Here is a 12,197-nt window from a genome sequence, read left to right on the forward strand (position 1 = left end):
AGAGAGAGAGAGAGAGAGATGCAGCCAGGTGACTGCACCACCTATAACAGGAAGAACTGCAGAAAAACATTTGGGTTAACTGGAGATCAGCTTTTCACATCACTGTGGTGGAACGTACATGCATTATACTGGGCACAACGGTTTTCTTTCAACCGCCCTACAGGGTTTTCAACTAAAAACCGCCTGTGTTCAGTGCTGGCACCTTATTTAAATAAATGTTAATTAAATAATTTGACTAAACTTTAATTTGGAGTATTTTGAACCATTCTGTTGGGAGGATGATTTGAACAAACTGTTTTTTGGTTTCTACCAGATGCAACAGGACCCCTGCCTGCAGGACATTTCTTACTGAATGTTTGAGGGTCATGAAGGTTTGTTATGGAAAATTTCAGACAAATGTATAGCTTTTCATTTTTGAACACGTTGTTTAACTAATATTCGAGTCATGCCCTTTACTGAAGTGATAAATGTCTGCAGTGCCTTTAATGATGTCATTGGCTATTTTGTGACCCTTTTTCGGGTTGGGGGCGAGTTGAAGGTCAGAAACCTTTGGTTTGGTTTTTAGGTTCAATGTTAAATCATGTTTTATCCATCTACTGATAATGGCTATCACGGTTATTCATCATTTGCCAAATCATAGTCTCAGAAATAGCTTTATAACTTTACCTGGACTGATGATGGTTTTTCCCATGTCTTCGTGACTCAGTGAGACCTGTCAGCTAACGTCACACCAAAGAATCTATCTTTGCTTTATCCTGTTGAAACAGTTCAACTGAATTCATGATTTGAGCTAAAGGGCTTCAGTAATTGGCTGTGTCTCATCCAGCTGAACCCACTGTGGATCAGCTGGAGCAACCCCGAGTAAAAACAAGGGTGAAGCTGAAGGGACTTACTAGAGCAACTGGGGCCAAATATTCCCCATCCCACTGCAGGCCCAGTTAGTTTTTCAGCCATTTTGCTTTGACTAAAACACATTATTTGAGTATGTTTGTTTATACTGAAGAAAAATAACGAGGTCTGAAGCACAAAGTCCAGCAGTCTTTGCCATGCTGTCGCTGCTCTTCCCTTCATGTTTCCGCTGCTGCTTCAGCAAACTGTCACATGGCCGCTGAGGCCATATTGCAGACAGTGATGTTACATTTAAGTCAGTCTGAAGCTATCTTGCTGTTTAGCTTCTCCTCCAAAAGGCATGCAGTAATAATCTGTCTACATGGTGCAGTGATTACAGCCTGCAGATAACAGAAGATAACCTCACGAAAAGACTGTATTCAGGTCAAGCAATGAGAATAATAGCATGAGGAACATAGGAGCGCCGATGCTCCATTGGTGGCATGGTGGCTTAGTGGTTAGCACTGCTGCCTGACAGCAAGAAGGTTGTGGGATTGATTCCCGCCCTTTCTGTGTAGAGTTTGCATGTTCTCTCTGTGTCTGCGTGGGTTTCCTCCAGGCACTCCAGTTTCATACCACAATCAAAATATGCTTTAGGGTCTGCTCCTTTCTCTGCCCCTGACCAAGTAGTGTCTCTGCATCATAAAATAAATGGCAGGTATTTATTGTCAAACAACTGTGTTTACACTTTTTAAATCATAATGACAACAGAAACTACCCAAATGACTCTGATCAAAGGTTTATATACCGTGGTGATTTCGGCCTGATAACATGCACACAAGTTGACACAGATGCGTTTGAATGGCTACAAAAGGTAACCATCCTCAGCTGTGATCTCTTTTCTTGTAATCAGTGTGTGCGTATAAAAAGTCAGTGAGTTTCCTCCTGACAGACTCTTGCATCTGTCATCCACTGCTGCACTGACATTTCTGGTTATGTATTTTGTGTCAAGGATGAATGCTGTGAAAATGGAAAGTTGATAGGACTAATATTTTTTGAACAATTAGTGATATTAGCTAACCAATGAACAGTGGACATTGTGTTTCAATGCACCATAAAGTTTGGGGTTTTAAATGTTGTTATTGGGGTTCATGTTAGTTTAACAGTTTTGTTAGTGTTATTGATTTATAGTGTTTTGGAGTGCAACTAGTTTAGTCAGTTTAGTTAAGTGTCATGTTGCTGTTACCATGAGTGGAAAATGTAGTGCTTTTGATATCTTCTGCCACAGTCTGTTTGTGGGTGTGCAAAATTAAAAGCACCTGCTTGGAGCAGAATGCAGAAAAGACAAAATGCTTTGCATGCATGAGTATAACCTCCATCACAGACAAACTGTGGAGAGCTGACATTTGCTGTTTGGTAAGCTTGCGTATTTTTGGTCGAGATGAATGCTGCCAAAATGGAAAGTTGATAGGACTAATATTTTTGAAAAAACTATGGATATTAGCTAACAACACTAAACAATGTGATAATTACATTCTGGACTCACGTGCCATTCCAGCAAGGGAGGGTAAATCATCTATATATTAAAGACATGCGTGCATGTGTGATTTTAGCTAATACATTCAACATAAGCATGTAATATAATTGCAAATACTTTAAAAATACATGATAGACACAAGAAAGTGTGGTCCATTTAAAAATCAAATGACAAAACAGAAGTAATAATCAATAAAATAATAATAATAATAATAATAATAATAATAATAATAGTATGTATGATAACAAGAACCTAAAGAATTTATAAATATATTAAAACAATAAATTCAGATTTTAAAAATACTGTAATTAACAGGAAATAAAAGGGTTGAGCTCTTCTTTTAAAAACTGTTGAGGTCTAAGGTTCTAAAAACATTCTGGACTCACGCACCATTCCAACTTGTTACAGAAACTTTGTACAATTTATTACTACCCTTGAAAAATGTCAGCTACCTATTTTATAAATACTACCCAATCTAGAGCCTGTGGATTCCCACGGGCAACACGCTAGTGTTATTTAAAAAAATAAATACTGTATATTCTAAGAAGCTGTACAGTGTGAATGGCTACATTTACATGAAAAGCATTGATAAAATAGAGTTATGTATCAGCTCCACTTGATCTCAGTGGGGTTTACATGGATGCTTGTCAGAAAAAAAAAAATTTATGGGGACAATTTTTTTTAAATGCTAAATATTCCCACAAAAACAACATCATCAATAAATTTACTGACAACACCACAGTGGTCAGACTGATCTCAAAGGGGGACAAGGCAGCCTACAGAGAGGAGGTCCAACCTGGCACTGAACACCAAAAAAAAAAAAACAAACAAACGAGATCATCATGGACAGATCTGACTCCCCACATCAACGTGAGTGTGTGGAGAGGGCCCACACAGTCAGGTTCGTGGGAGTCCAAATCTCCAATGACCTCTCCTGGACAGGCAACATCACAACTGTCATTAAGAAGGCCCTGCAGTGCCTACACTTCCAGAGAGTCCTCAAGAAAAACAATCTGGACCAGAAGCTACTGGTGGCCTTCTACTGCACTTCCATCGAGAGCATGCTGACGCATTGTGTTACCATGTGGTACGGGAGCTGCACTGAGGCAAACAGAGTGAGGCTTCAGAGGACAGTCAAAGCAGCACAGGGTATTGTTGGCTGCTCTCTCCCCTCCCTGATGGACATCAGCACCACCCAGTGACTCAGCAGTGCTCAGAACATCATCAAGCACAGTTCATATCCCAGCTCCCAGCTGTTTGACCTGTTGCCCTCTGGCAGGCACTACAGTCCAACAAAGCGAGGACCAACAGACTAAAAAACAGTTTCTTTCAGAGAGCCATCGCCACCCTGAACTCTCCCATGCCACCACCGCAGCCATCAATATAAGCTACAATGTGGAATATATTGTACGAGGTCTGTTAGAAAAGTATCCGACCTTTTTATTTTTTTCAAAAACCTGATGGATTTGAATCACGTGTGCTTGCATGAGCCAACCTTGAACCTTCGTGCGCATGCGTGATTTTTTTCACGCCTGTCGGTTGCGTCATTTGCTTGTAAGCAGCCTTTGTGTGAGGACATGTGCAGTGCGCTCTGCGGATTTTTATTTCAAGGAAAATGGCGTAACGACTGGAGCAGCACGACTGCATCAAATTTTGCCACAAACTGGGCAATAGCCAGGTGGAAACCATTCGGATTATTCAGATGGCTTTTGGTGACGATCCTCTGGGCATCACACAGATTAAGGAGTGGTACAACCAAAATTCATCGGCACGAAGCTGATGGCGCAGCAACAGCGCCTCCGTGTTGAAGTGTCACAGGACATGTTGTAACATGCCCAGCTTGTCAACCTTTCGGAAGATTCAGACAGCTTTCGGTGGCTTTTCAGTTGTGTGACTATCTGAGAAATTGTGGACAAGCTGGACATGTCAGGGCATGTTATAACATGTCCTGTGAGGCTTCATCACGGAGGCGCTGTTGCTGCACCATCAGCTTCGTGCCGATGAATTTCGCCGCCACTCTTTTCATGGCAAAATCTTCTTTCACAGCGGAATGTGCCGAAAAAGTGCTGATGTCCACCTCTTCCGCAATTTCTCGGATAATCACACGACGGTCCCACATCACCACAGCGTTCATTTTGGAAATGATCCGGTCGTTTCAGCGTGTTGATGCCGAATGGAGCACGGCGCACCCTCCACCGTTGTGCGGCTGTCTTTAAACCGGTTGTACCGCTCCTTAATCTGTGTGATGCCCAGAGGATCGTCACCGAAAGCCATCTGAATAATCCGAATGGTTTCCAACTGGCTATTGCCCAGTTTGTGGCAAAATTTGATGCAGTCGTGCTGCTCCAGTCGTTACGCCATTTTCCTTGAAATGAAAATCCGCCGAGCGCACTGCACATGTCCTCACACAAAGGCTGCTTACAAGCAAATGATGCAACCGACAGGTGTGAAAAAAATCATGCATGCGCACGAAGGTTCAAGGTTGGCTCATGCAAGCACACGTGATTCAAATCCATCAGGTTTTTGAAAAAAATAAAAAGGTCGGATACTTTTCTAACAGACCTTGTATATAACATCCATAAAAGATAAATAATTTTAAAATCTGGCCCGTGTCCGAAATGTCCATCCAGGATGGTTCCCGTGTCTGAAACATTCCACGTTGGTGGTCAGTGTCCCAAATGTCTGTCCACTGTTTAATGTCTGCTTTCATTCAACAAAGTCCCTGTTTAACTGTTAATTCCCAAGTTAAAAAGAATAAATCAAACCAAAATCACTGTAATTGTTGTGTGTTGGGGGGTGTGGCTGGATGTTTTGGTGTTCTTTTCTTTTCTTTGCTCTTCAGGTGGCATGAGAACTGATTTGTCTGTGGAGAAGGTGCTGGCTGAAGAGTCCTCACCCTCATCAACATCATGTGTAGCACCTGTGACTGGTGCTCACATGCAACCTTAAAGACTTTCAGCTGAAGCAGATAATTGGATGGCGTTCTGCATTTACGGCATGTGTGATTCAAGCAGAACTGCCGGGAACTCGACCTTGTGATGTTCGTTTGTGAGATGCTGAGGACCGCGCCTGGTTTGACACATCGAGCCCGTGAAGCAAGGAAGGGTGAGGACACATGCTGTCAGCACACGTTAAAGGTAATTAAGTGTTTGATTAATTGTTGATAGTAACTTGGTGTTTTGTTACGCAGTATACTGGAATTGTGATGAGAATTGTGCAGTTTGCTTCTCACTGCTGTGGCGTGCGGATAAGTGATCCTCCACCTGTTGTGAGAAGCTGCTCATTTGCATAAAGTTAAAAAGATACAGACCTGAATGTGTTGCTGATAGCGTGTGTCTTTTGAAAGATATTGTTGTAACTGCTGACTTACCTCACCTCTTCTTGCTTCACAGAGAGTCAGTTTGTCGTGTCCACCTGGGGGGTGTTTGTCTGGTGGTAGTGGGTCCAGGAACGCCGGGCTTCTATCCTTTTGGGCGCTTAAGAGCGCACCAATAGTCACTCCACCAGAAGGACGTTCTTTCAGTTTTGTACACATTATTATGCACAGGTGAAAAATAAATTGTTTCTGTTGTTGGAACCGCTTTCTGGTTATTTTTAGCGCTGGGTTCTGTCTGACGCAGGTCCGCTCCTCAACCCGCGTCGACACATAACAGTAATAATAATTTACACATTGAAAAATATTCAGTAGCTGTCTTGTATACATCAAGAGGCAGGAGATAAACAAATCTGAAGATATGCTTCTGCGCACTCATGAAAAGACAACTCTGCTGTATTCATCAGTTCATAATTTTGTATTAAGTAGTTAAGCGTGTTTGACAACACGCATCAGCTTTCCAGTGGAACTAAAACCCAGTAAAATGATTATATTGCTAATTGGTTTTGCAGAGTGAACTCTGAAACATCTGGAGTGACATCAGGCCCTTTGTACTTTAAAAGCTGACAGTACCGAGACATGTTGACTTTTGACCAGACTGACACATTGTAACTGCTGCTGAACTTTGACGTAACACAGAAACTGCAGCCTCATTATTAATATGAGTTACTGGGACATTATCTTGACGAATGACAAGCTAATGAAGACGGTTAAAAGCCACTCTATCTAATCAATGCTCAACATCAAAGAAAGTGAGAATAAAGGCTTTGTGTGTCTAAGCAAAATGCTATCTCTAATGATTCCAAATGGACCTGTGAGGGCAGGTTTCAGCCATGGATTCAGAAATTAAACATTCCTCTCAGAATAATGTAAAACTGAACACAGTGCAGATGCATATGAAGCACCAAAACTGGTGTTATCTGCTCTGTGAGGTGTGTGGAGGGGCCGTATGTGATTTTTCTGGAACCTGGTATCAGCAAGAGAAGCAGGGTGCGGCTGAGTGACAGCAAGGCACTATCAGCTGGACTTTGAGATCATGCATGGGTATATAAGCCACACAACGTCTTCAGCTTCACAGGCACTACCAGGTGGGCTCCCAGATACACTCCCAAACTAAGGTAAGAGATGAGAGAAATTAATTGGTGTAACAGCAAAGAAAATGTTTTACCATCTAACAAAAGGCATATTTTGTACTTTTGTCTGAAGACCTGAAAAGATGAAGGTCCTTGCTGTGCTCGTCCTAGCCATCTGCACCGGTGAGTATGATGATGCAGCTTTATCCTTCTTCTGCATATTTTTGGATCTGGGAAGAAATGTGCCATATTTAATGTACATCACATTTGACTATTAGTAAAACCAATAAAAAATAAGATGTTTACAGTCATGTTAGTGTTAGTTTGCATCCTTTGTGACAAGAAGGTCCCTGTTGTTAACTCTGTTCAGTCAGATTTTGTTTTGCTGACGTATATCACAATTGTCAACAAATGTAAACTAACGTTGCATGCTGATGACACTGCATTTAATTTTGCTCACAAGTATATTCTATTTTTGCAGAAAAACATTTGAGTTTATGAGAAGAATAGTGGATTGGTAAACAAAATTTGTCATACAATATATCAGCACAGTTTGAGCCCTGCAGTAGAATTTTGAATGATTTGTTTCACACAATTAATAGAAACTGGCCAATGTACATACGCTATATACACATTTTAAACCACTGTGTGTGTGCAAGCCACCTGGTCCCATCTGTAAGGCTGGTTTTATATATGAAAATATAGAAAACTCTTTTAACTTTAAAACTCGTACCTCCAAAGCCACAGTTTTTTACTTGTAGCATTTGGCTGCTTCAGTAACTATGAATGTGCAAAATATTAAAGAATTTCAACATACCATTTTCATTTTATTTATGGAAATCTGTACATTTTCTAAACCCTCATTTACAATAGCATTTTTTTTTGCATCTGAACCCCATATGTCAGACTCCTATGTAACTAAAATATTATTAATTTATAAATAAATAAATATTTTTTATTAAAATCTTGAACTCTCCAAACAGGCTCTCAGGCCAACATCTTCTATGCCGATCAACCAAAGTCACAGCTAGAAATAGTGGAGGATGCTTTCTGGGCCTATGTTGGCAAAGTAACCCAGACAGCTGAGGAAACCATGAAGATGATCAAGGAAACCCAGCTTGGGAAGGATATCAGGTAGGCCATCCATGACAAGAATACTGGTGGCATATATATATATATATATATATATATATATATAAAAGAAGACCAAAAGTCCAAACTTTGGTTTGATCTCACTGCCTTGTTCTGATCTATCCTCCAGCATCCGTCTGTCAGAAAGCACCGAACTGGCCACCAAGTATGCAGTCTCCCTCCAGGATCAGATTCCCTCTTCAGCCCAGGAGCTGATAACTAAGATCAGCACAGAGGTTGATGCACTCAAAGTCCAAATGAACCAGGATTTGAGCTCTGTGAAGGAGCAGCTACAGCCCTTTACTGATGACCTGAAACTTAAGATCGAACAAGGTGTGGAGCAGATCAAGCAGGAGCTGCAGGGTTCCTTTCCAAATTTGGAGAACCTGAAGGACACCGTGATGGAGAAGAGCGACCTCCTGAAGAGCAATCTGGACCAGAGTGTCAAACACCTGGAGGCTCAGCTTGGACCCCATACTGAGAATCTAAAGCAGAAAGTGGACCAGCACATACAGAAGTTCAAGGAGAAAGTTTCACCCATGACTGAGCAGGTCCAGGCGCAGCTGACTCAGAAAATACAACAGCTCCAACAGTTTGTGGCCCCCTATGCTGATGAACTGAAGGAACAGCTGAATCCCCACAGCCAAAACCTCCAGCAACACCTCAACTCCCTCTACCAATCTTTTGTCGATGCCAATAAGTCAACTGCCACATGATGTTAAACTTGAAGAAACTGAATTAAAAACAACATGAAACCAAGAACTCTTCTATCTGGCATTTACCAGTTTTAAAAACTAAAGACATCTGTAGATATATTTACAGTCACTGTTGATCTATGTAATGCAATTACATGAAACACAATCCCATGAGTCTCTTATGTGATATACAGTTACTATCAATGTCTAATTAAACATTTGTAATGTTTGTTTTCTGGAAAGTTATTTTCCGTGGGCAAAACAAAACAATGGTAAATGGGAATTGAAGCAAAAAGCAAAGACATCACTACTTAAAAGTGTGGTACGTATGACAAAGTTATCATTAAACTTGCCTCGTACCTACAATACTGATGTGTGTGACTCTCAGTGGGTACATATGGTTGTATATTTGTTTTACTTATTAATTTAGGCTGAATATACTGTATACCCTAAAGGAGCTGCACCTTTCCAACATGTACAGAAACAGGTCATCTCTACTTTTTTTAGGATACACCACATCAGTGTCTTTTCCCTGAACTGGTAACAGTGTTGGGCTTCCACAGCAAAGTGTTTGATGTATGGGTTAGTGGATAGGTGGGTTAGTTTACCCCAGCCAGCTGGTCAAAGCAATAAGTCAATTAACAAAATTAAATATAGCCACAAGCAGTGACTGGCGGGGTCCAATTCAATCTATCAATAACACACCCTTGCAAAGCTCCCCATGTTCCCTGCATCTTCAGATGTTGCTTTCACTAAATCTCATAACCACAACACTTTGCCGTTAATGGCGCCATGCAGTTAGTGTTGTCAAAATCTGCTGTGGTGTTACAGCTGTCCATAAGGAAAACCTTCAGAGATCCTTTCAATAACTTTGTTTGGACTGGTTAAAATATTGTACATCCTACATTTTGTGAAGATAGAGGAGAAATTGTTGACAGAATAGCGAATAAACAGTTTATCAGAAAAATCTCAATGGGCAAAGATTTTCAAGGCTGAAGTGGGCAGGGCCTATATGGTTAGATGGAGAATCTTCCATGGAATCCAGATCTATTTTATTTTTATTTTAGGACTCCGGTTTCAGAAGTTCTTGCCAAAAATGTATATTTTGGTGGTTGTAGCACCCCATCAGGTCAGTTAAGGTATCGCTTTTTACAAATATTCATAGTAAACATGTCCGTCAAATTTGGTTAAAAACAGTAATTCATTAATGAACATTATCAGATTTTGTGAATTCTGCCACAGCACCTCCAATTTGGCAACCAGCTGTGACAAAACAGGAAGAAATATCAAAATCCATCTGAGAATTTTCAGGTGACTTGGTTCAAACATTTTATGTGGTAACCTTTGTGACATCTGAGCAAAAATTGTAGGAGCACAGGCAAAAACACAGATTTGCAAAAAATTCAAAATGACCAAAAAATTAGTAATGGTTCAAATTTGAATGATCGATGTCCATAGATGGAGAACATCAAGCCCAGACACCACATGTACGTCTCGCTGACTTTGGCATGATGTATCAAGTTTCACTGCAGAGATGTCTCTGTAAGGTCTTTTGCATATGTCACCAAGACATCTGTACTTAGTCGAGGAAAACCATTAGATGATGTTTTAACGACTTAACACAAGCACCAGTTCAAGGCTAGATGCCTTAATCACAATGTTTATATTTAGGTCAAACTAGCTCATATTGAAAATAATTAATATTTGAAATATTTTAGGCAACCATTATGTGTAGAAAAGCTTTAAATATCTTCCTTTTTTGTTCTTGTGTTAGTGTATAATGACGAGACAAGATTCAAGTTCATAAAACATTATTAAATATTTTTAAATTATTTGTTTTAAATCAACCTGGCAGGGCTCAACAGTCATGCTTGTTCACTCACTGACAGACTTTTACACCCTTCACTTGCCCGATGTGGCACGTTAATTTTCAGCTGCATTTAGAATGAAATCTGGTCAAAAATCAACGTACTTCAGTGATGTTCCTGTGTTAGTAGAAGTGATTTTCTGTTCAACAGCTTTAGGATAAATGAAACCCGATTCTGTAAATCCATGCATGTTCTCACCTCATCTCTATGCGGTGTCAGAGTGAAGAGACACACACAGCTCCACCTTCAGCACAGAGCACCACAGTGTTTTCAAACCATCTTATCAGAAGTCAACCGATTATTGATCGGTTCTGCCTTGAGTTGAATAGTGACACTTTTTTTAAAAAATGGATTGCCAATCAATGACTATGAGGCAGAGTGCTGTGCTTTGTTGTGCATGTTTACAAAGACCAGTGTCTCATTCTCTCTCTGTGACTGAGTGAAGCTGCTCTCGATGTCAAATTTCAGTGCAGAGCTGAACAAAGAGAACAAAGTCTGACAAGCAGGTGATTAAAGCAATAAATCCTCCAGTATCCATAAATGGCATTACTTCCAGAAATTAAATGATTTTTTTTTATACGGCTTATCCATTCCATGTTGGAGGCGTGGCTTTTAATTGACTACTGGGGAGGAGGGAGCAGGAGGGCGGAGTTATAGCCATCCAGCGTTAATGTGTATTTTACTGTTAACGTTATTTCTGAACTATACATAACATCAAATGACAAGAAATATAACATAATAAAAAATAATGAAATAGGACATTTGGATCATATTTAACTGAAACTGCCATAACTTGTGGCACTTACAGTAGATTACAAAATATTGCAAATCTTGAATTTCTTTAATTTATTCTGCTTCACATAGACTCCCCCCCCCCCCCCAAAAAAAAAAATATGGCAGAGCGATTAACAGGTGAAACGTGCACAACGGATTGATTCTAAACGTGATTGCAAAATGTTTTTGTGCAAGTCTAATTTCTATGAAAATACAAGTATATGCATCTTGACTACTTCCTGAACATAATGACTATGTAAAACATGTTATGGGATATGTAATCATTTTGTGGTCGTTCTTCAAGAAGGAGCTGAGAGGCGACTTTCGAGTATCATGCTGCTTTCAGTATCGTTTGCTTTACTGTGAAGCAAATTTAAACTTTCCACAGAGAAAAGGCAGTGAACACACACAAAACATTCCCAAAGTCACTTCATGACTGTAACGTTTTTCTTTTTGACTGTTTTGGTCAGACTGCAAGGACTTCAGTATTTGCATGAGTCTGTAGGCTGTTGCGTTACTCGCCTTACTTAAGATTATTGTGCACTAACCCCATCCCATGTCACTCTTACATGTCCCCTGCCACGTGAGATCATATGAAGTACTGACATAAATATAAACATTTACTACTAAGGCAGTCATCCAAATTCAAAACAAACAGCAGCTCTGATGAGTCCTGAACTATTTGCTCATATAAAGGTTGAATAAGTGAATTAAAACAATAATTTCTGAGTTGCTTGTATTTACATTGTAAAGTTTCAAAATGCACTTCATCAGCACCATTAGCACAAGTTCACTTTTACTCTGTGTGCTTCTTACCTAGTGTGCTGCTATACAATGCTGCTGAAACCTCAATTTCTCTGAGGGAGTCTTCCCAAAGGATCAATAACATCTAATCTAATCTAATCTAAAAGCCACAGC

General features: G+C 40.1%; 1 protein-coding gene across 1 annotated transcript; it reads left to right on the plus strand.

Annotated features, from left to right (window-relative positions):
* The first annotated feature begins 6,711 nt into the window (after positions 1–6,711).
* On the plus strand, positions 6,712–8,685 carry LOC117513796 (apolipoprotein A-I-like). Its single transcript, XM_034174024.1, has 4 exons — positions 6,712–6,856; positions 6,945–6,994; positions 7,795–7,945; positions 8,073–8,685. Exons 2-4 carry the CDS (start codon positions 6,955–6,957, stop codon positions 8,656–8,658), a joined length of 777 nt encoding a protein of 258 aa, XP_034029915.1. The 5' UTR covers positions 6,712–6,856; positions 6,945–6,954; the 3' UTR covers positions 8,659–8,685.
* Positions 8,686–12,197: the final 3,512 nt, after the last annotated feature.

This window comes from Thalassophryne amazonica, chromosome 7 (assembly GCF_902500255.1).
Source record: "Thalassophryne amazonica chromosome 7, fThaAma1.1, whole genome shotgun sequence".
Taxonomy (NCBI): domain Eukaryota; kingdom Metazoa; phylum Chordata; class Actinopteri; order Batrachoidiformes; family Batrachoididae; genus Thalassophryne; species Thalassophryne amazonica.